General features: G+C 45.1%; 1 protein-coding gene across 1 annotated transcript in view; it reads right to left on the bottom strand.

Annotated features, from left to right (window-relative positions):
* hiw (MYC binding protein highwire) overlaps positions 1-24,947 on the bottom strand; it is a 262,991-nt gene extending 238,044 nt beyond the window's left edge. Inside the window, exons 1-6 of the mRNA XM_075688361.1 lie at positions 24,406-24,947; positions 23,844-23,901; positions 22,135-22,537; positions 19,423-19,646; positions 12,635-12,782; positions 2,101-2,213 (exon numbers count right to left, since the gene is read on the bottom strand). Of these exons, the coding sequence (XP_075544476.1) occupies positions 2,101-2,213; positions 12,635-12,782; positions 19,423-19,646; positions 22,135-22,537; positions 23,844-23,901; positions 24,406-24,560 (1,101 nt within the window). The 5' untranslated portion in view covers positions 24,561-24,947. The remainder of the gene's footprint in view (positions 1-2,100; positions 2,214-12,634; positions 12,783-19,422; positions 19,647-22,134; positions 22,538-23,843; positions 23,902-24,405) is intronic.
* Positions 24,948-25,257: the final 310 nt, after the last annotated feature.

Genomic DNA, 25,257 nt, shown 5'->3' on the forward strand with positions numbered 1-25,257 from the left:
AATCTTAAGCCAACAGCACACCTCTGGTTACGTTACATCCAATGAAGTTTATACTATAGAACGCCATGTATAAGTTCACCATTTGGGACTAACCTAACGTCAGCTACAGCAGGAGCTTTCGTAAAGTGCAGTAATTCTTCAGGAAACAAGATTGCTTCAATATTGAACAAAAGGTTAATTTCATTAATAAAAAGCATAAAACAGAAATTATGATAGATTACCAAGTAAAAATAAGGTCTCATAATCATCACTGCATGCAAGGCAACAAAAGTGTGAAGGTCACACATTTTCACTACTAATGACAGCTGAACTGGAAAACATCCATGTCCAAAAAAGATCATTTTGATTCAATATCGAACAAAAGGTTAATTTCCTTAGTAAACAGCATGAACAAAGAAACAAAAATAAATAAACGGGTGAAGATAAGGTTTCCTAATTGTCATTGCACTAAAGGCATCAAAAGTGTGGAAGCCGCACATTTAGTCCACTAGTGGCAGCTGAACTAGAAATAGCCCCCCCCCCCCCCCGCACCTCTTCACATACCCAAAGAAAGAACATTAAATGTCATGGAGCATCAATCTTTAAAATTTTAGCTTTGGATTATTAACCTCCAACGATCACACCAACCTACTACACATCTCTGGCATGGAATGGTTATTGTTTACAAATATGCCTATATGGCCTGGCTCTTTGTTGAGCTTCCTTGCCACAGAAAACCTGGAAATTAAATTGTGAAATACGAGTGGAATTGATCAAACAAGTGTTTGCTGTGCACAGCACTGTCACGTAGAAGGATATTTATTTATTTAGAAATATCTTTCAGGCCTCAAAGTGAGGCATTGAGTAAGGGGGGCAGTACATAGAAAATACATAGAATACAAGACATCTATAAACCGTATGTGTTTACAAACTACAACTGCAAGTGCAACCGAGATGAAAAAGAATTATTTAGTTCACGATTCACTAGGGAAAAGAAGAAAACATAATATAATAACAAAGAATAAATCAGACATTGTTTTCAGTGAAGTCGTGTAATTAACAAGATCAGAGTGTTAAACAGTATTAATGATTTTAAAAATGACAGAAAAGTTACTGACGCGACATTCCAACAGAACGATAAACATAGCAACACAACGGTAATAATGCGACAATAAGCTGTAAAAGATAGTGCAAGTACAAGAAAGCACTGCGCGACAAAGGTAAAACTTCACATTTCTTTAGTCATGCATTCAGTCAAGGCATCACGGAATGAATCGTAGTTGGACTGGCATGCAATGCTGTCCGGGAGCGAATTCCATATTCTGATAGCACGAGGAAGAGCAGAGTAATGGAACGCTTTTGTAGAACCGTAAAGGCGGGCATTGCTGAAATGATTATGAAGCCTATGTGACGTGGAGTAGGGTCGTTTTAAGCATGCAGGTGTTCGAGTGGAGTGAAGGAATTTGTGGGACAATGATAAAAGGGCAATGTCACGGCGTGTGTTCAAGGATTGTAATGAAAGCTTAACTTTTATTTGTGTTACACTAGACTGGTAGCTGTAATCGTTTATGATGAAGCGGCTCGCTCTGTTCTGGATCCGTTCTAGCATTTCAATGAGGTATTTCTGGTGAGGGGACCAAATGGGAGATGCATACTCGAGCTTGGGACGAACGAGAGTTAGGTAAGCTACCTTGCAAACATTTGAAGGATAATTTCTTAAGTTACGTCGCAAGTACTCCAATGATTGGGAGGAATTAGCTGAAATGGACATGATATGCTCTGTCCAAGAAAGATTCGATGTGAATAGAACTTCTAGATACTTATATTGTGTAGCTGTTGTAACAGCGTAATTGTTAATATGGTAGGGATACGGTGAGGTTGCCGATATGTTGACCATTTTAAAGCAAAATCAATACTTAAAGCTGCCAGCTCATAAGGTGAGATTATAAAACAATGAATATCAACATTTAGGAGCCTAAGACTCTTACAAACAACTTTATTCAGCAAGTGCACAATGTGTGCAAAAGAATAAATCCAATAAAAATTGTATCATGCTCATCCATCACGACGGGATTGCAATAATAAATACCTTGATGGCACAGTGTAATAAAATGTGCATACCTTGACGGTCCCTCCAAACCCAGTCCCCAGCTTGTACAAAATACCTTGCCTGAACAGATAAAGGAACTTGCCATCACATGCAATGGTACACTGACTATGAAGCATGTGTTTAGCTGAAAAGAAGAAGAAGAAAACGTGAGGGCACTGAGCTGCATCAAGACACAGAGCATTCACTATCCACAATTTTTCACACCAAGCTGCACATCCAAGCTCTGCTGTAAACTTATATACTGCATGCTCTTTTACAGGGCCCGTCACCATATTTGGCCATTTTGAGCTGACAAGCACAGAGCATACAAAGCACGATAATGATCGTGTCTGCAAAATATTACATTGCAACACGCCGCGGAAAGGTCTAAAATTTTAAACCGAACGCCGTTTTCTCTTTTCCTCGCAGCTGCCACGCTCCAAGCCGGAGGATGAAGTACATATGCTAGTGCGCCTACGTACACGTGTTTGCACTGTGACATCGCTCATGGTGACACATGACTTCCAGAATTATTCAAGGCAACATCCGTTATTTGCGTAATATGTTGCTTGAACAGACGAATTAAAGCTTAGAGAAATAACAAAACACACAAACCGAATGTCTGCATGTTTTTGTTTTAGTTTGCACTGTAGCAAGGGAGATGTACTTCCGTTTCGTCAGCTTGTTCCCACTTTGTGCAGTCGCGCGCATAGACACCGGAACTATGTCATTTTATACCGTGTTCCAGCGAGGGATGACCCCCTGTGATCCGCTTATGTCTGCCTCAATATTCGTGTAGCACAGACTTATAACCACTAGTCAGATGTCCTCGTGCACAGCGCACAAAATCGTGTGCTGCCCGAAATGAGACAATCACAACAGCTCGCGTGCGACACCGTCAACGGAAGTGCGCTGTGCCACAAGAAAGCGAGGAGAAAAAGAAAATTAAGGTGGGGCCCGTGATGTATGCGTCACGCGTCCTCGAGGTCCTGTATGGGAGAACGCAGGGAAGGAATTTCGCTTGCGAAGACAAGACGGGGCAAGTCGGCAGAGTCTCCAGCTTGGCAGTAGAGCTCGCCTCCTGAAATCATTCGTTAGTGGCACTGAAATATTTCTATCTCTGCTATTAATGAACCGATTTGAAAAATTAGGCGGGCAGAACGCTCCCTAGAGGACATGTAACAACTTCCAGCATATAACCGAAGTTTGCTGCGTGGCCTGGTGAGGGGCCCTTTAACTACACATATATTACAACAGATATTTTAAGCAATATGGCTTATGATGAGTGCCCTTTAAACATGACAGAATTTTTTAGCAAACGCTCAACTTGCAATATTTTGAACTGACAGGGACCTCACGTTTTTGTTTGAATTAACTGAAGTTGAATAAAGCATGATCCAAAATGTAGTGGCTTCTATGAGGATAAGGTATAGACATCTAGCTGTGTTTGAACAGATATATGACCAAGAGAAGGGTATGAACAGGCACAGACATGCTCAGGGCTTTTCATCAGGGGAGCCAAACTATAAACTTTGTCCATAAAATTCCAACACCAATTTATATTCTTCTGTAGAAGTGATTCCCCGAAACATATGTTGTTATGTGCATGTATCTTTGGGACTAACCTGTGTTATTTGTGTTAGTTGTTGTGGCAGCCACTAGATGGCATTATGTTGCTGAAAAATATGTTGCCACTATTGACGCATTCCAATGTGAGTGACTGTGAAGATATGAACATCCATCTTTTAACTAAAATGTAAACAAAAGCTTATGCATGAGGCTTGGCAAGACAGCCACACAAACTTATGAGCTTATTCATTACGGCAATGAGAAACTATCATGGGCATGAGTTTTTGAGTGGCACAAGAGGTGCATCTCGGCAAGAATGTTATTGAAAGACGACACAAGGCAGGAGCGCCCATCAACCTCACAGAATGAAGAGAATGTGGCAGGGATAACTGATGTACAGAAAAACCACACCATCACTGTTGACATGCTATCAGATGTCCTCACATCAGTAAGACAATGTGCTGCCAAATTTTGCATGACAACTTGGGGAAATGAAAGCGAAATTTCAGACTCAGCCAACTAGTGTTGCACTCCCTCACACAGGACCAGAAGCACACGCCGGCATCAGTTAGTGCTGATTTTCTCCTGGACAAGAATTCACCGTCGACAGCATCATTGCTGAAGGTGAAACATGGTGCTTTCAGTATGAACGTCAAACAAAGAGGCCTAGTGCTGAATGATAGTCCGTGAGCTCTCCAACATCAAGAATGGTGCGGTGGTAGAGGCCGAAAGTAAAGATGATGTGGGCTGTTTTTTTCCGTGCCAGAGATGTCATGCACTACGAGTCCATCCCACAAAAGCAGAAGTTGAATCAAGAGTTTTATATTTGTGTGTTCAAACATGTGCGTGGTGCACTGCAACATTGTCACAATATAAATTATAATTCAAGGCTGCACACTACCCTGAGCATCACAAAATTTCTTGCCAAGCACAACATAACTGCACTTTTGCATCGTCCATGCTCTTTTAACCTCTCACCAAACAATTTTTTTCTGTTTCCATGCATGAAAAGATCCCTAAGGGGGTGCTGGATGGAGAGCGTTGAGGCCATAAAGTAAGTTGGAGAAGTATGGGAGAGGCCTTTGCCCTGCAGTGGGCGTAACCAGGCTGATGATGATGATGATGATGATGATGATGATGATGAGGCCATAAAGGTACCACGACAGAAGAGGTGACAGTTCTGCCAAAACAAGGTTTCTCTAGCTGCTTCCAAGACCTCAAAAAGCATTACAACCTGTGTATAGACTGCAAGGGAGACTACTTCAAAGGGGAGCTGCACAAACTGTATTTATAAGTTGAATGTACTTTTTTTACGGACTCATGTCCTGGAACTTTTCGGTCTAAGGTTGTATCTTGCAGCCTCTCCACACACCTCGCCCTACTGATTCACTTTCTTTTTTGCACACTATCCACCCTGCGGCATTTCATGGGTACTCAGAGAGAAACAAAAAGCCACCATAAAATATAACATACTTATTCAATGATCGTTTATCACACTAGAACATTGTAATGTGCTAGGCTGTTGTGCAGTGTGTATTTTGTCCACAGATCATTTTGAACTATCTGTAGCCATACACCAGGTACTATAACACAAACTGGTGCAAAGATGATGATATTAACAGATTTCAATATTTGAACAAGAAAGTCTATGTGTTGACTGTCATGCAGTCCTAAATATGTATGTTTGTTTTTATAATTCTTAGCACAAACACATACACAAGTTACATCTTCCTAGAAATGCAAAATAGCCTCTATGAATATGTTGCATTGTGCTTTTCAAGACAGTAGACATTAACAACTGTGGATGCTAGCAACCATGGATGTCCGGTTATACATTGGTTGGGCTTTTCATCAGCTTTATTAACATTGCAAAATGTGGATGGAAACACCATGTCTGCCAAAAGTGACTGGGCTCACTGCGTGTGCATTCTGTGGCGATGCGCGACTCTCGCGCGTCCCCTGATATGTTTTTCCCGCATGGCGCGTCTCCTGTAATCCGGCTTCGCCGCGTGGCCTGCGTGATGCCCGCGGCGGTCGATGTGGTTGGGGCGCAGTGCGAGAGATGGCGCGAGTGTTGCGTTGCTAACGCCGCCTCACGGCAGGGTTACTTGGGGGCGCAGGGGAGGACGTTGTGGCTCTTCCCCGGCGGGTCGGCGAACGGCGTGGACATCCCGCGCGCCGCCGACCCATGCTTCTGCGAGACCGCCTCGCGTGGCCGCCTTGGAATGCGCCACCATTCGCGTGACAGTACGCGCGAACGACCAGGCGTTGGGATCCAGCATGGGGCGAACATATTCGCTCATTTTCCGGTCGCGGTGAGTCGGACTTCTAGATTTGTCGCGCGCCCATCGGCATGTTTTGTGGATAGCAACTCGGCTAGCAGGCATTGATCTATGAAAGGTGCAATAAATGCCCTTGTGATTGTTTGCACTACTGTGTTGTCGTTCCTTTGTCCCAAGAGCACGGGGGTGAGAGACCCCACATCTGGCGCCCAACGTGGGGCTCTTGGGACATCGGACGATAGATTTAACAGTTTGCTTCGTTCGAGACCTTTGTTTGAACCGAAGCGTAGGCCTAGCGTGAATTTTGATCGCTAGCGTCGGCGGCGTGCTTTCTTGAGCGAGGTGATGGTGGCTGTAGTGTGCTTGAATATGTCAACATGCTAAGCTTTTTCGCAAGTGTTTTTTTAATGACATTCGCCAGTACGAGAGCCACGTGGTCTGCATCCTGGGAGAGCGAGGCTGAGCACCCGCGGAGCAGTGGCAAGCCTGAAGCGAGTGAGTACGGAAGCCTCGTGGGTGGTCCGAATTTCTTATGTAAATAGCTTCTTCTATCTCTTTGACTCGGATGAAGTCGCAGCTTGGGAGCCGGGTGGCCACGGGCCACGGGTGCCACTACGGGCTGACTGGTATTGCGGCATGGCACCGGGCGCTCCGACACCGTCTAGGACGGTGGGCGCCGTCAACTCGGATGCTGTGTGCACCGAGCGGGGTAGGACCACCTCACAGAGCTGACGTCTCCTCGCGGCTGCCTGTTTTGCGCTCATTTTGGGTGTTGTTTTTGGATGCCGGTTGTTCTCAGGGTAGCGACGCTTTAGGCCTAAGGCTTTACGAAGCTGCCTGTCGCACGTGGAGGGACACAACCTGGTGGACCGTGGCGTTGAGGTGTTGCAATTTGCTTCCCTCATTCTATTTAGCCTCGCAGGAATTGAAATTGCTCGTTCGACTCAAGGAAGCGAGCTTCGTTCGCATGAACTTAGCATCTGAGTAGCTGCCTGATATTTTGCTAGCCGAGTTGAACATCGTACCACGTCGGCGATGCGCATGCAGACTTCCTCTCCCTTGCACTACTTTAGTGTTGGCCGAGTGTGTTGAATGTACGCAGCGTGATTGGAGTCACCCCTGGCTTGCTGTCACCTGCACATCGTCTGCGCTGCTGCCCCGGACTACGATCGAGCCACCCCGGGCGATGGTGTTGCTGTGCCCAGTTCGGCGCAGCGACTTCGGCGGCCACCTGCAGTGGCGTAGCAGCAGGGGGGGCCGGGGGGCCGTGGGCCCCGGGTGCGAGAGGCCAGTCGGGGGTGGGGGGTGTCATATACGTCTCAAGACACCCCTCTTTCCGCCGGCTTGACTGGGCGCAAATGGTAAAGAATGCTCCGGTATCCAGTAGCCCGAGCTCATGTGCCCGATGCGTTGCGCCGCAGAATTGTCGGCTGCAGCTCTATCAACCCCCCATGAAATAATCGCACGAATGTGCAGGCTAGAAAATTTACTTCGCAAAATGGTCGTTGAACTACTCGCCTTAGCAGAACGTTTCATGTGGGGTGCGCTCGTGCCGTGCGTTCATGCTGAGAGCAGGCGTCGCTAAACATACAGTCAGGCGTTATAAGGCGTTGAGGCTCTTGGGTCCCTCCCGTTCCGAACGCGCAGCGAAGACGAACAAAGCAGCGGGAGGGCGTTCAACGAGCGTGCCCGGCGCTCGCGTTTACGGCGAAGCGTTCGTTGAGAGCGACATTGCATAAGTGCGGTCGTGAAAAGTCGCGAATGGGATTCACTGGATCGTCTTCAGACTCGGTGCCTGGAGTTCCTGGAATTTATCGCCAAATGGAACTTTTTACTTACTTACTGTTATCTTTCGCTTGTTCCTCCCGATCTGCGTGCCAGTTGCATCATGCGAAAGAAACTTTTCCAACTTAAAGCTGATCAAGACGTCTGTGCACTCCACCATGAGTGATGAAATGCTGTCAAACTTGGCGAGACTGACCATAGAAAAAGAACACGTAAGAAATATATAATCTTTACTACTGTAATTAATCAGTTTGCAGAAGCGAAGTGTCGGAAAAATAACTTCTGAAGGAAATGTGTCCTTACCAGTCATTACTTTAGTGCAAAAGGCTCGATGCGCCACCATGGTTTGTGCATCGGCAATATGTATACAATGTTATATTTATCAATTTTGAATCGTTGTATTCGTTCTTTATCAGTTTCGCGGTGTTCAGTAAAAGATATTTCCCCCAGTCCTAGCTAACCGTTTCTTTATCCTTTTGTTGTTGTGTGACTTCATGTCACAAGTACAGTGTCTGTGTCAGCTACACGGAATTTTATAAAAAAAGATTAATTTTGTAATAATATTTCCCGATATTCTATGACGTTATGTGTCTTTGTGATTACTAGGAACTCGGTAGCTTGAAAAATATGGCAGATAAGTTATAACCATATCCTGAATAATCCTTATATTAATACTTATAGAGGAAGCACTTCAATTCGAGAATCGAGGACTCAAAGTCATATGATTAACTCAAGAAAATCTTCTTGAACAAAATCGTTTTGGGAGCTACAGCCTACAGTACATTGGCACTGCGGGTGGCGCCCAGTATGGCAGCAGCGACAGAAATATTAAATAGTGGACCAGTGACGTTCATCCCTCAATCATCTCCATTGCGAGTGCAGACCAACAGTAGTGCAAGCTTTCGCTGGCACGGGCTTCATCACGGCCTTTTTTTTTATGGTGACGCCAAGAATCGACGCGAAGCGTGCTCTATTCTGTTCCCAATCTTGTGGTGGTACCACAGCTCGGATAATCGCGTTTGTCTGTATAGCAGCAAATAAAAACAAGGCATTATTGATCAGAATAAAGAGAACTCGCAATTGTCATAGCATTGGCGCCAGCACCGCAGGGAGGCAGGTGGCATTTTCTAATAGGGTGGGGAAATCAGCGTCACTGACACACAATTTAATTTTCGTTTTCGTTCAGGGCTGCCCACAGCCAAAATACTGCGCGCCATAGTACCTACGATGATTTTTGTGAAGTTGTTGTAAGGCAAGATATGAATGTCGGGCTTCAATTTTGCTAATGCAATATTGCCGCTAAATTTGGTAATTAAAATTTTATGAAGATATTTTTTGTTACCTGTGACGTGAGCCATATTTTCCACGATGCCGCATTTGTATTGGCTGCCAAGCCTTACAGTCTTACAGAATATGTGCACATGCGCTTATCACAAGTTATCAGCGCAGCACCCTGTGTTATTTGGCGCAGAAAAAACAGCGTGTATACCTGCTGCATTCGCGATCTCTGGGAAAGAAAGCGAAGGAGAGGGGGACCCGGGGGACGTGCGCGGTATCCAATGTGGCTGTAGTGGTGCTGAAACCCGGAAATTGTTGACATCCTCGCCTTCCTTGACTACACCCGGGGGGGGGGGGGGTGACAAAGACTTATGGGCCCCGGGTGCAAGACCACCTAGCTACGCCACTGGCCACCTGTCTCCAGCTCACAACCCTCGGCGGCGGACAAAAGAGCCGGCGGTCACCGACAGCTACGGCGGCTCTTGCCAGCAGGGCGCATCGGCGCGAGCGACGCTTGCTCATTCCGACTACTGCGTCGTCGTCTCCGGAGTCCTGGCCTGGAATCGTGCCGACGAGTCTGCAAAGCTGCCGCTGTGACCGGCGGACGCCAGCGGTGCAGCCAAGGACAATGTCGGCTCGTAGGCTATGGACAGCGTGGACATTTCCTCAGCGCGGCCACTGTTTAATGTTCTACCTTGTTCGCGAAGCACAGTTTGATGTTAGACCGTGTCACATGTCTCGCCGGAATATGTAGTGATCTAAGGTTGGGGGGATGTGGGGATGGGCGACTCTCGCGCGTCCCCTGATATGTTTTTCCCGCATGGCGCGTCTCCTGTAATCCGGCTTCGCCGCGTGGCCTGCGTAATGCCCGCGGCAGTCGATGTGGTTGGGGCGCAGTGCGAGAGATGGCGCGAGTGTTGCGTTGCTAACGCCGCCTCACGACAGGGTTACTTGGGGGCGCAGGGGAGGACGGGCTGTCTCTTCCCCGGCGGGTCGGCGAACGGCGTGGACATCCCGCGCGCCGCCGACCCATACTTCTGCGAGACCGCCTCACGTGGCCGCCTTGGAATGCGCCACCATTCGCGTGACAGTACGCGCGAACGACCAGGCGTTGGGATCCAGCATGGGGCGAACATATTCGCTCATTTTCCGGTCGCGGTGAGTCGGACTTCTAGATTTGTCGCGCGCCCATCGGCATGTTTTGTGGATAGCAACTCGGCTAGCAGGCATTGATCTATGAAAGGTGCAATAAATGCCCTTGTGATTGTTTGCACTACTGTGTTGTCGTTCCTTTGTCCCAAGAGCACGAGGGTGAGAGACCCCACAATTCATTCACTGTTTGCTGCATGTAAGCTGCATCCATCATATTGCCCTAGAATGGACTGCCTTCCTTTCTTCCTTTTCATCATGTGCTCCAAATTATGATATTGCAATCCATACTAGTCCATACTAGCATGCTCCAAACTGCATTCATGAAACAAAGGTCTTGGATCTGCATGTTGTGAAACTATTATTCGGGCAGATCAGAAAAGCCCCGCAAGCATTTGGCAATGGCAGCATAACCCAGCTTCTCTGATTACTTCGCCGAGTGACCACACATATGTCAGTAAATTCACTAATAGACAAGACACCAGAGAGACATGCAGGCTGCAAAACTGCTGTGTCATAATTGGTCATGACCTGACAAGCACACCTTCAATCACAACCACATGCATTCATAGCTATGTACTCCCCTTCTCATCTCTGGTAGAATTGCAGTGGACTTTGTAGTCAATACATTGTAAAAGCAACCAGTCTTCACTCAGTTCTTTCAATAAAGTGGTAATTCATTGAAGATAGCTGTGTCAGCTTCAATATTTCACGTGTTTATCATGGTAAGTCCAGATATAACAAAGTACTGGTAAATCGTGCACGTTTCATGAAATTGTTGAATTTGTAATCGATGGGTATGACCCTGTCTATGAAAGACCTCGAAAGTCTCCGCTTGAAGCCAAGACCACGGGTGAAGAATAGGGTTCAGAAAATGCTGTAGATTACAGCAACACAGCATGTTGGCATGGCTGAGCGAGTTCTCTGTTTTCAAGAAGTAACATGGTAGAAAAAAGTACTGCCATGATATTACGTCATTCAATAAAATAAATTCAGAGTTCGTGAATACTTACAATCTTCTACACTGTTCTTCTAGCACATCAATTTTTTTTATGTATCTTCATTTTATGACCCCCCATACCTCAAATGCTTCACATCTTCCTCAATTTTCTATTTAGCCATTGTCACCACATGATGAAACAAACAATTAGGGCTGGAGGTAATTATTAGTAGTTTCTGCCCATTAATTATGAATAAATAGTACTTTGTAAGAGAAGTCACACTGCAGGCAATTTGTAGCTTAGTCTGTGTGACTTAATACATTAAAAGAACTTGACCACTTATTGGCAAAAGAACAAAAAGTTATATGTCAGGCTGGAGTTAGGGTGAATTGGCAGTTTGATGGTTAATTCTTTCAGTGTCACTGACGTATCAGTAAATTCCCGCATTTCTGTCTCACCATGTCACTGGCGTGCCAGTACATTCTCCACTCTCTCCATTCAAATGCACATTTTTCATTAACCATGTCATTTCTTTCCTTTCTGCATAACCAAAAATAAACCATTGTTTTCATTTTATAATATCCAAGCAAGAAAACCATCGCTGCGGGTGCGTTGCCTTAAAAAAAAAAAGACCCCTGCGCTGAAAGAGTTAAAGGGATGCTAAAAAAAAAAAAATAAGTTAACTGTATTAGTAAAATATCTTCCTGTGATAGCAAATAGCAAAAGTAGCATCCATGTTGCGAGAGGAGGCTTGGCAAGTTATAAAAGATACAAAAACTAAAGACAAGTGTCGCTGCTGTCCTGAGGATCCTGCACCAGCTCTCTATGACGTCATGGATTTAGACAGCTTAAACTAGGGCATATGTAATTGTTTATTGGTAACAGAGGACTACACCATATTTCAAAGGAATTTTTCCTGCACCAAAACAAACCAAATATGAGAAAACGGTGTTTTATTACCAATGTTTCGGTGAAAAATTCAGATGAGAGTTCAGCTTTAATGTTCTCCAGTGGTAACCAAACCTTCCTTTCTTTCTTTTTTCTCTTTCTTTTTTTCCAAATGAATAAAAACAGTGTTGTTAAAGTACTTCATCAGCCTAAAAGAAAATTGTGAGGACACTCAAGTCCCTCACGTCCCACGACATTCAGGTTCCCCTCATGACACAGACGCGATGGTGGAAGTGGTGGAAATGTCACATTTACGCAGATGCAACGAGAGACAGCATGACAGGGCCGTCACCCGACAACCGTGCATAACACAGATGCCCTTTATTCCCAAGAGCACGAGGGTTGCAATGTGGGCATGTTGGTAATGCATCTTCAAGGGGTGTACAGTAGCGCGATTAGTTTGCGCTGTGTGTGTCCCTGTGTGTCTTCTTTTGTCCCGTCTTTTAATTGCACTACTGTACACCCCTTGAAGATCCCAAGAGCAGTTCAGACCCCCCATAATTTACTGCTGCTCTTGAGTGTCCCTTTAAGAAGTTTAGTCTACATTCTAGGAGGCAGTTGGAAAGTCATACAGTATTAAGAAAGAACAACTGAGAGTGCATCTCAATACTTACCAAAATGGGAAGACTTTGGCAAGTGCAAGGAAAATGTTCCACAGTGTGCCGCCCTTGGGATTCCATGACTGAGCCAGGTGGGGCGCTGAACTTTTCCCAACAAAACTGCTTGGACACTCTTTTGCATTGCCACTAGAATGCTTGGCATCTGAAAGTTCGCCAAGACCACACACATACCAGAATATTAGATGCAGTAAATATTACTATTTAAATTATTATTGTAAGTAATAATTAAGTAAATTAAAATAAAGTGAGTATTATTGAAATGCATTTTTGGTGTGTGTGAAATTGAATGAATGAATGTATGGTGTTTATTGGCACAAGGGCCATGTATGGCCAAAGAGCGCCAGATCCGTGGTGATGAGTTCGCCATGTAGTTACGAGTTCTATGAAGTTGATGTGACGTGGCTGTAAAGGGGCCTTAAAATAGTCGCTCTAGAGCGCGTAAAATCTATCTGTAATAAGATTATGTCTATGACAAATGACATGTTCTATGTGCAATAAAATCTATCCTGAGAGAATGATGCAACATAGAAAATGTGTGAGATGGTAAAATTACCTGGAGCACTACTGCCTTGCCAGAGCCCTTGAAACACAAGGGCCTAGAGGCATGTGCTATACAAAACAGCTATCACAGCAGTGTCCTCTGAAGAGAGGAGACGCTACAAATGTGTGGGGCTAATAACATGCAATACAACATCTTTCAGGAAACCTAGGACTGCATTGGTGTGAAAGAGCGGTTCTGAGCCGAGTAACATTACAGGATGAAGGGGGATATGCTGCCTGTATGCTAGGGGAAAATGTTTATTTCTCTCAGACTCAGCTTCCCGACACTCCAGGAGGACGTGGACGAAGGTCAGCCTCTCCTCACATCTACCACAGGTTGGAGGATTATTTCCAGTGAGTAAAAAGTTATGCGTGCCAAATGTGTGTCCTATTCTGAGACAACAGAATAGGACCTCTGTTCGCCGTGATATTGTTGCGGAGGGCCAAGAACCTAACTGTGGCTTTATCACATACAGCTTGTTCTTTATTTCTGCATCCCACATGCATTGCCAGTGGTTTCGTAATTTGCTTCTTAAGAAGGGCCTCAGGTCTGTGACAGGGACCGAAGCAGTAGGATTAACTGCATGCAATGAAATTGATGTGACCATCTAGTCCGCTAGAATGTTACCCTTGATGCCCCTATGGCCAGGCACCCGGCATATAATCACATGCTGGTTAGATATATTTGCTTTACACAGGAAGGAATAGACTTCATTAATTACTGGATTTTTGTGCTTACAGAATGACATCGACGCCTTCCCAACACTTACGGAGCCCGTATATATAAACGATTGTTGGCGTTTTGATTTGCTAATATGCTTCACTGCCGAAAATAGTGCGCAGGCCTCAGCCGTAAAGATACTTTGTTTCTGGATGTAGTACACCGCACTCCGAGAAGGATGGACCGACGGCTGCATAGGACACTCCAGCACGTGACTTGGAAGCGTCTCTGTAGAACTCTGTGCACGAGCGCTTGTACTGAAGTTCTAGGAAATGCGTTAGGATTTCGACCTCTGGAGCGTGCTTTGTAACTTTTAGAAAAGGTATGTCACATTCTATCACCTGCCACTCCCAAGGAGGTAAGAGCTTGGTTAGGCGCATTAAGCGATGCTCAAGGAGTGGGACATGCATTTCATCGCTAAGCTCCTTTACACGCAGCGAGAAAGGCTGTCTTATAGAGGGACGATTGCGGGAAAGTGCAGCACACGTCATGTCGGTAACATTATTAAAACATGGATGTTCAGGGTTAGATTGCACTTTAAGAAAATATGTAAAGCTGATGTAAGATCTCTGCAGGTGGAGTGACCACTCATTCGATTCGGCCTATAAGCTTTCAATCGGGCTTGTTCTGAAAGCGCCAGTGGCTAAGCGGATACCTAGATGTTGGACAGGATTCAGCATCCTTAGCGCGCTCAGGGCAGTAGAGTTATACACTACAGCACCATAATCCAATCGTAACCGAATTAGGCTCTTGTATAGATTTATTAGACACTTCCTGTCACTATCCCATGTAGTCTGGGATAGAATTTTCATTAGGTTCATTGTTTTTAGACATTTTTCTTTAAGATATTTAATGTGTGGGTTGAAAGTGAGCCTGTAGTCAAGTATAATACCTAGAAATTTGTGCTCTTTGCTGACAGGTATTCGTTGTCCACACAGTTCTAAGCAAGGATCCGGGACCAGGCCTCTCTTTCTTGTAAAGAGAACACAAGAGCTTTGTTGAGGATTGATTTTGAATCCATTTTTTCTCTGCCCACTTTGACACTTTGTTCAGGCCATGCTGTACCTGTCGCTCGCACACTGCGAGGTTACATGATTTGAAACCTATTTAAATGTCGTCCACGTAGACGGAATAAAAAAATGGGCAGTGGTAATGAAGCACGAAGTGTTGTCATCTTAACAAAAAAGAGTGTGCAGCTGAGCACGCCTCCCTGGGGTACACCAGTTTCCTGTATAGAGGACGTGACAGTACATTGCCGACTATTACCCAGAAGGTACGATTCAACAAATAGCTTTCTATTAGGTTTAGCATATTGCCATGAATGCCTATTTCTGACATCTCAAGATGCTGTAGTGCCACGTTGTGTCGTACGCCTTCTCCATGTCAAGGAATATGGATAAGAAAAACTGTTTGTGTACAATTGCGTCACGGATATATCCTTCAATACGTACAAGATGATCGGTTGTGGAGCGCCCTTCTCTGAAGCCACACTTATAGGAATCAAGCATTTTGCTCAGTTCAAGGAAATGGATGAGTCGCCGATTAATCATTTTTTCAAATACTTTACAAAGGCAACTTGTGAGGGCTATCGCGCAGTAACTTGCCACTGAGGAAGGGTCTTTGCTTTGTTTCAAAAAAGGGACCACAATGGCTTCTTTCCATGTGGTTGGAAGGTATCCTGCAGCCCAAATAATGTTGAAAAGTGCTAGTAGTGTAACTTGCATGTCATTGTGTAGGTTTTTGATCATTTCATACATGATTCTGCCAGATGCTGGTGCAGAGCTGTTGTATGCGCTCAAGGCAGCTCTCAACTCGGCAATACTAAAAGGACGGTTGTACGGTTCACTCTGTCGGCATTTTCTTATGAATAGCTTACATTCTTCAATTTGCGTACATTTGAGAAAGGATTTTGAATAACGGGTTGAATTTGACAAGCTCTCAAAGTGCTCCCTAAGTGAGTCTGCCTGATCTTTCAGTGTATCACCTTGTGTGTTTACCAAAGGAAGTGAATATGTTTATCGCCCTCTTATCCTATTAACCCTGTTCCAGACTTTGGCCTCATCTGCATACGAGTTGATACCCGATAAAAACTTCTGCTCTCTCGTCTGGCCTGTCGGCACGTTCTCCTGCCTTGGGATTTCATTTTCTTAAATTTAATAAGATTCTCCGCAGTGGGAGAGGCGCGTAGCAACCCCCCCGCTTTGTTCTATTTCTTACGAGCGGTCCTACATTCATCATTCCACCACGGGACACGCCGTTTGCATGCCAAGCCACTTACTTCAGATATGCATTTAGATGCGGCATCTATTATGAAGACTGTAAAATACTCAACAGCAGCATTAATTCCTAACAAAGACATGTCAGCCCATGAAATACTAGTAAGAGTTCGGAATTTCTCCCAATCAGCTGTATCAACTTTCCACCTAGGAGCCTATGGTGGATATTTGTTTTCTTTAGCTGTTCTTAGCAGTATGGGGAAGTGGTCGCTCCCGTAAGGGTTGTTGGTAACTTACCATTCAAATTCAGGCAGTATAGACGGGGAAACTATGCTAAGATCTATTGTAGGTTCCATTTGCAAGAGAGTAATAAGTGGGTTCCTTCTTATTCAGCAGGCACGCACCAGAAGATAAAAGGAACTGTTCAAAAAGACGACCTCGCACATCTATACAAGGGTCGCCCCACAGTGCACTGAAATCGCCAAGAACAACATAAGGTTCTGGCAATACATCTATAAATGACTGAAATTCATGTTTGTTTAATTTGTAATGTGGGTGTATGTAAAGCGAGCAACAGTGATAAGTGACCAACAGTGATAAGTTTGTTTAGGAGAACAACTCGAACCGCCACTGTTTCAAGGGCCGTTCATAGCTTTAAACGTGGACACGCTATGCTTTTTTGAATTAAAATGGCAACAACACCCGATGATGTGATAGCATCATCGTGATCTTTGCGAAAAGTAACATACTGTCGAAGAAAGTTTGTGTGTTTTGATTTTAAGTGTGTTTCCTGTAAACACAGCACTTTTGGATTGTGCTCGTGGATGAGTTCTTGTACATCATCAAGGTTTCTTAGAAGACCTCTGACGTTCCATGTAATTTGTGTATCCATAATAAAAGTAAATTTGTGCTGTGTGTACAGAAACAGAAGTGGTGCCTTAGACTACAAAGCCCTTTCGAGGCTCTGTAACGGGGGTTTTGTCCTTTCTAGAGCGTTCGAGGGAGCCTCGCCACTCCTTAGGCGCTTGGTGCGCCGTGAGGATAGGTGTAGTGTCCGTTGCCTCTTGTGAGGCACCGGGCACACACGCTCTTGCGAGCGAGAAGTTTTCCGAGAGAGTCCCGCCTCAGAAGGTAAGACCCCTGCACCCACCAGCCTGGAGGTTGATGGGGTTCCCTGTGGGATTTGGCTGCGCCGGCTGTTGCCAGCGCTGGAAGGGGCCGGGGTGTTTGAGGCAGCCTTGGCTGCGCCCACCTTTGGGGCCGCTATCAGTCCTGCAAGATTGCTGCGTGTAGCGCAGGTTGCCGCAGATAACTCTTGTGGGGCCGGCAACCCATGGGTAGCCTGGCCTGTTTTCTGGTTCGATGGAGTAGGCTTACCTACTTCCACCCTGGGGGCAGGAGCCAAAGGTACCTGCTCACTGCACGCGGGCTGGGCACTTGGCAATGGCCGCTGCGACGCTGCCCCCTGATGCGTCGCATAAGCATAAGGTGTGCTGTGGAAAGGTGAGCACCTTTTACGGACTTCCTTAAACGAAATATTTTCCTTGACCTTGAGGGTGATTATCTCTTTTTCTTTCTTCCAGTTCGGATAGGAGCGTGAGTAGGCTGGATGGTCACCACTGCAGTTTACACAGTGAGGTGTGCCACTGCAGTTGTTGGAGGGGTGGCCCTGCACTCCACACTTTGCACAAGTTATTTGACCACGGCAGTTATGCGAGCCATGGCCAAACCATTGGCATTGGAAACAACGTCTAGGGTTTGGAATATATGGTAGGAAAGTTAGCCTAATGTATCCCGTTTCGATGTTTTCTGGCAGAACGCTAGATGCAAATGTTAAGACAAGGTGTTTGGTCAGAATTTCTTTGTTGTCCCGTCTAAGGATAATACGCTTTACATCAGTCACATTTTGACCTATCCACCCTTCTAGGAGTTCAGCTTCTGTCAAATCCTGAAGGGCCTCTGACACGACTCCGCATGAGCTATTCATTGATCAGTGTGGTGTAACAGAAACTAGTATGTTACGAAATGTCACCAGACTGCCTAGCTTCTCGTACTGATTTTTCTGAGGGATCTCAAGAAGAAGGCCTCCGCTTGCCATTTGCGTCACTTTATAACCTGGCCCTAAGGTTTCGGTTAAAGATTTTGAAACTATGAATGGTGAAATGCGCCTGGCCTGTTTTGCAGCGTTATCGCTGTATACAACATGGTATTTCGGGTAGGTCTCTTTTGTACGGGTGAAACATGTGCTTAAGTCTTCCGTGCGTCCCCTCTTCAGAGGGTGACGATCAAGTAGGCGGGGAAATGCGGGTGTTCCCATAGTATTTCGGTTAGTTTTTGGCAGCAATGGCGGCCACCCACCACGGAGTCCAACATGGGATGCTGCAGAACTTAACGCGTAAGGCTGCAGGTGCCAACCGTACATTGCCACTACAACCTAATATATTATACCCAAGGGAGAGCATATACACAAGGTTAACCCTTGCCCCCCTAGGAAATTAGGAAGTGATGGAAGAGAAGAGATGATAGGACAGTAAAAGAAAGAAGATAGGAAAGAAAAAGATTGAAGAGGGGGACAGGAAAAGGCAACTGCCGATTTCCCCAGGTGGGTCAGCCTGGAGGTGCCGTCTACGTGAAGTAGAAGCCAAAGAGGTGTGTTGCCTCCCCGGGGGGCCTTAACGGTCCGAACACCCAGCATCGGCTCAACCCCTAGGATCCTCCTTTCCCCGGACATGGCTAAGCTGCGCATGACTACACGCAGGAGGGTCCAACCCTTGTGTGCTCGGGTACGTGGTGTCGCAACACACCAAACGCCTGCTGACGCAGACACCCCTGCGGGGCTGTGCGAAATTAACTGCTGCAGTTAGGTAAAAAGGTTATGTAAACAAATTATTGCTGAAGCTTGAAAAGCATGTTAAACCCTATTTCTTTTTTTTTTTGTTTCTTCTTTTTTTACTTTGCCATTCATCAGCACACGAATTATCTAAAGGCACTATTACATTTCTTAACACCTACTGGCCTGTGTGATCACTTTTCACCATGTGATATTACTCTGCACTTTTTCCTTTTTTAAACTTTCAATTCCCCTGTCTGCCTTCCCCTACAATCAGCCAACCAAATGCCTCTTCCTGTTTTCTGGTTAACACACCCAACCTCACCTTCTCATATTCTCTCCCTTTCCCTTTTTACAGTGTTCTTAATTTGACAACTTCTGTTGGCAGGTTCCATGCTCCCACAATTCCTGAGAAATGCAAACAAAATGACTATAGGGATACTCTTAATTCAATGCAAAAGAAAATTTGGCATACTGGAATCTCCTCAGCCGTCAGACTCCGTGGACTCATGAGCAGCGCAGCAGTAGCAGAAAGCATCTTGGACGTGTCCCCTGTTGCTACCACAAGGCTGAGCAGGCAGGCACATGCATTCGAAGTCAGTTGTGACAGCACCTCGCTGTTGCTCGAGTGTGCCTGACCATATTCCACGGGCGCAGCTGCCTTAGTCGCGATGTCCAGCAAGAGATCGAACATCTTGTCTGGAAACAAAACAGACAATTAAAATTTTGAAATTAGCAACTGCAACAAGTGTAAATCAATGCTGACACTAAAAATTGCATCTTCCGAATCCCAACCCTGTGCTAAAACATGGGTCATGCAGTTTTCAAATACACATAGCAGTGAATATAATGAAAACTGTAATAAAGGGGACTGCATTTATAACAGTGTCTGAGCATACTACCCCCCCTCCCCCCCCCCCAGTGCAATATACCCCACCATAATCTGCGCCAGCAATTTTTCATCTGCACAAATGCACCAGACTCAGTGCATGTACATGCGACACCACAGAACATGACAGTACCCTAGATCACTCTTATGGCTATAAATTACTAATGATGACTAGCATTCATGCCATTCACATGGTAAGTAGGTATGCGATCAGCTTGCTATAAATATATTGTTTCTCCATTTCTTGAATCTATTACTATCTTCTGTCAGCTTAGAGGTACACATGTATTGCAGTAAGTGGTGCGTTGTCATCCTGCAAGATTTGTCAACATGTATTATTTAAGCGTTGTGATCGCTGTCTGTAGACCTTTCCAATGAGAGCGTCCTGGGCTTCACTATAATGTTCTCTGAACTGTTGTAATTGCGTGTGAGCCTCCCACAAAAGCACTGCCAGAGCTGCAGCATATGCCTTTGTACTCACGTGCAACAGTCCGTAGAGCAAGTGCTCTCTACCCCCTCCCCCCTGTCAGGGTTGGCGTCTGACACCACGTGGCGACAGGTCGTCCCCCCTACCCTCTGGGCCGGAGCCCACGGGCAACAGGTCGTTCACCCTACCCTCTGGGACGGAGCCGACGGGCGACAGGTCATTCCCCCTACCCTCTGGGCCGGAGCCCACGAGCGTCAGTCAGCTTGCGCACAAAGGGCCTTCTACCAGGATTCTTCGAAAAGAGGGCTGACTTCTTCTTCCCGTGCTCAGTGATGCAGGAGGAGGGGCCCTCTCTCTGTGCCTGTCACATGACATCAACGGAAGCAAGATCCCGCCCATACTTGTAGAGAGCCTATTTAAGGGGCTCTGAAATGTACTTTTGAGATACTTCATACTTGATACTTCATGCTTTTCTTATTTCTTTCAACTACCTTTGAATAAACCGTGCAAGTTTCGCACTAGCAAATCATCTCGCCCCTGCTTGGTCGCCATGATCTACCGGATGCCTGCAGCCTGCCGACAACGCCACGCTACCCAATAAGTAATGTCAGTCGAGCTTCGATAGGCAGGCGCTGCTACTTCTCGGTAGCAGTACGGTACGCTACCCTGGAGTAAGCAAGAAACAGGTTGCTAGCGGTGGGATCGCCTACAAACGCAAAAAACTGGTTGCTAACGGTGGGATCGCCCCTGAAGTGCAACACCCCCCCCACACAATGGAAAAGTATATAGATATACCTGTTCTGCACACAAAAGGTAGATACAAATACAGCAGAACCTTATTAATTGATTATTTGTTGACCTCTGTCAACATTTGTTCCAAAGTTTCTTTGGCTGTTGGCGTAATTGCCAGATTGAGATGTGTACTAATTGTAAAAGTAAGTTATGCTCTATAATTCCTTGATACTTTCACTGCTGCAGTGCTGTCACCTTGATTGAGGTACGACTGGTATTACTAATATCTCTGAGTTACATCTACTTCAAAAAAAGTCCATACAATGTATAACTAATGTACCTCATAATGAGCCCTCTAGAGAGGTGTTTAAACAGTGTAATATTTCTGCTGCACAACAGTTATATTATAACAGATTATTACTCTACTATAGATCATCTGTCAAGCAGAATGACACAGTCATAACACAACTCACATAACTGCATATAAATGAAAGTATACCACTTCCCAGAAATGAAGAAGTATGGAAAATACCAACTCCGTAAGCTAACTATACTTTGAAACAGGCTTTATCCTATACCATTCTGCAATTATTAAAAAAGTTGCATCAAGAGTCCTTTGGCCTATTTTGTTACTTTAACAAAGAAATCAAGTTGTGTTAATTGCATCTGTTTGTGTGATTTAATGTTTCCCCTGTACTTCTGCTATCTCATAAGCAGCAGTTCCTAAATATATATAAGCATTGCTCGCAATGTACTTGGGATTTTTGTGTCATGTGTATCGTGTGTATTATTTCTTTTAAACATACAGAACCTATGTTATCTGTGCTATGCCATATGCTGTGTATGCCAAAACAAATGAGGCAAGGATCTTCACCAAGCCATTCTTGTGGCTCCTCCTATCGAAAAGGAAATAAAAATATTGATTTATTGATGGATATAAATTATCATTTTATATCCCCACGGTAGAGAGCACTAGGATCATGTTTCCCCAGATAGCAACTTCCTCGCATTCATTTATTTTTGACACAGCAATGCAACTCTACGGTAAATGGCATGAATGATTGCAAGTAAAAGATAAGCATGTGAACTGAAACCATTCAGAGCGTGTTCCCAAGCACATCGACAGCTAGCCAACTCACCAAGTACTTCCGGGGGCTCAGAACGAAATCCTTCAGGCTGCTGGCCTTGGAGAACATCCAGCAGTGCCCGAAGAACTGACAGACAGAATGCTGGCTGCGCTGAACGGCTCTCCCGAATGAGCTCAAACACAGTGCAGAGGCCAACACCCACAATGCGTGGCACAGTCTGTATGGCATCTTTGCTCTCTGCAGCACTTTCTCCTTCATTCTCTGAATCGGAATCAAGGGCGTGAAGCAGCCCTGCCGACTGTGGAGCAGTAATCCAGTAGAAGTGTCTGGCAGAGTCCTGGAGATGTTTCACCAGGATGCACTGCCGAACATTGGTGAAGACAGCAAAGGGAGAAGGATTTCCCTGGATCTCTAAGACTGGACTCCTCCATGGCTGGATGTCTGCTGCCTTGTTCTGCGCATAAGAAGGGCAATGGGTTCTTCAAGTGGCAATGAGCGGCATTTGCCACCATGAAAATAGTGCACCTTATAAACATACAACATGTGCATTGCAATTCATACTCACTGTTATTCAAAGCTAAGGTTAACTTGCAACATATGATTGAGGGCTTAAAGTGGCAATGTCTAAGAGTAGATTAGAGAATTAATATGCAAAAGACTAAGGTCAGCAATAGCCTGGCAAGGGAACAAGGGTTCATGATTGGCAAACAGACTGCACAGGAGTATGTTTATTTTGGCCATGTAGTCACAGGAGACCTGGATCATGAGAAATAAATTTCCGGATGAATAAGAATGTGTTGGAGGGAATATGGTAGCACTTCACAACGGCAGCTAACCAATATTATTGAGAAGAAAAATACATATTCAGGAAAATCTATTGATACTAAACTACAGTACTGAAGCTTCAAGTACTAATGGTATCGCCTCACATTATGCTTCTCGTGTGCAAAAAGGGCTCTAAGGATTGCTGGGTCTCAGCAGAAAGTTTCTTTTTTTTCATTGGTGCTGAAGGTTTGAAAATGCAGCATTATTAACAGGAGCACATTTTGGACACTGTTGACATCCTAAGAACTGTAATGGTAGTGTCAAATTTTATTAATGTATAATTCAAGTGAATATTTGTCATTAGAGACCAATCACCACAGGTTATACATGCATTATGTGCAATTTTAATGACATCAGTGGGATAACTTTCATACGGTACTGCCCAGTGCACAGCACCATGGCAAGAAAGTCATGAACATGTTCAGTGTGACAAGGCATGCTCATTCAAAGCCACCACTCACAGAAATAAGAACCTGCTAGCATTAATAGCCAACTTTTTAAGTCAGTGTTCATCTCAAAAACTAAAGTGATGGACCAACAGTAAACATTGATTCGAATTCTAAAATGTATAAAAGAGAGAACACGCAGTTCACGTAAAAGAAACCAAATTACTGCCACAATAACACGAATGTTCTCTCAACCATCGATGTGTCAATACCACTTTAAACTTACCGAGGCAGTGTTTATTATACGGGTGCCACACGGGCCTTTTTAATCAAGGTCGAACCCGATCGGGATTAAATTTCTCGATTGCGATTGACTTTGTGGTGCAAGCTGCGGAAAGGGCGAATCGTAATCGAAGAATTCGATTCTGATCGGTCTCGATCGCGATCGAAGATTACCTGTTTGGCCGAAATATATTCATCTACCAGAATATATTCCAACCGAACTCTTTCCCAGAATGAACATTTTCAGGCAAGACTTCAATCACACACCTTTAGCTTTCTTCTTTCTTTCGGCGTTTTCTTCCTGGATTTCTTGTCGTGTTTTCTCCTGCGCAGTTAACCATGCAACATTTACATAAAGTGTCACAACTGCGAAGCAAATTTCATATTCAAATTTGTTCAGATGATCTCTTTTTATGTATCAAAGAGGAAGACGAAGAAAAGCTATGAAGCGGCGTTTCGGACTGAAATAAAAAAAAAGAAGAAATTGAAAGCGCATTACGCGAAACGAACACATTCTTTACATAAATGCAAATTATTACAACTATGATATGGGACCCACAAGCAGTCACGCCTCATGAAGTGCGTTTTGTTTGGGATCGAAATAGAACAATTTGTGACGGTGCGCGACGCGATCGCACGGTCACATTCCATTGCGCCCGCTCGCAGGTCAGGCGCACGCCGAGCAACGTTTGACAGCTAATAACAGCCACACGTTACAGCTTCAATGCGCACATTGCAGTACTATTTTACACATGCGGATTGCGATCAAGCAACAGGTACAGGGGCGAGACAAGCCTGCCCTCTTGGCGGTCTTGAAATGATTGCTTACCGCTCCAAAGGAAGCCGGAACATCTCGTGAAACTCCCTCTGCAGCGCATCTTCGCTTGTGTCAAACGAGCAGGCGCTGGAGAGAGAGCGCTTCACAGAGCGCGTCTGATACTTCGAGCTCGTGCACGGGACGCCGCTGACGCTAACACAGGCCATCAGTGCTTCGGGGTGGGGATGTGAGAAAATCTTAGAATGTGTCTTGCGATTGAACGCGTCCGCTTGTGAGCTCTAAGCGGGCATCTTGCTGCTGCTCGTACGAGAGGTGTGACCGCGAAGGAGGCTTCTCCTGATGCTTCTATTACTACTGCTACATCTACGGCGACCGGCGTCCGCTTCGAAAGTGGAACTGCAGCCTCCGTTGTGCGCATCGCACACGTGCGAGGCACGCCGCAGGGGCATTTTCCACCGCCGGCATCCAGTTCCCGCGCCCGGACGGATTCACAGCATTCCACGGGCAGTCAGTCACAAAACACCGCCGCAATCACTCGTTTTACGCAGGTGAGTCTAGAATCATCGCGCAACTCGCCCAAAAAACGTCACAAAAATCAACAATGGCACAATGTTGCTGAATTTAGCTCGACTTATACCGCTTTTTGCCAAAGTGTAATGCAAACCATGCAAACATGTCTTAAAAACCTTGTAAAAACCACACGTAATAACTTATTGAGTTATAAAATGAAGGTTTGTTGCATTTGTTGTAATTTATTATTATTAAACAATGAACAATATATTTCTGCAGTACTTTAGATAGATGCTTAAGTAATTACTCATAATAATTTAATTATAATACTAGTGTTCGATATGAACGTGTTTAATGTGTATTGTCTTAAAGCTCTTCTATAATAAATGCATT

The sequence above is a fragment of the Dermacentor variabilis genome, chromosome 4 (genome assembly GCF_050947875.1).
Source record: "Dermacentor variabilis isolate Ectoservices chromosome 4, ASM5094787v1, whole genome shotgun sequence".
NCBI classification, from domain to species: domain Eukaryota; kingdom Metazoa; phylum Arthropoda; class Arachnida; order Ixodida; family Ixodidae; genus Dermacentor; species Dermacentor variabilis.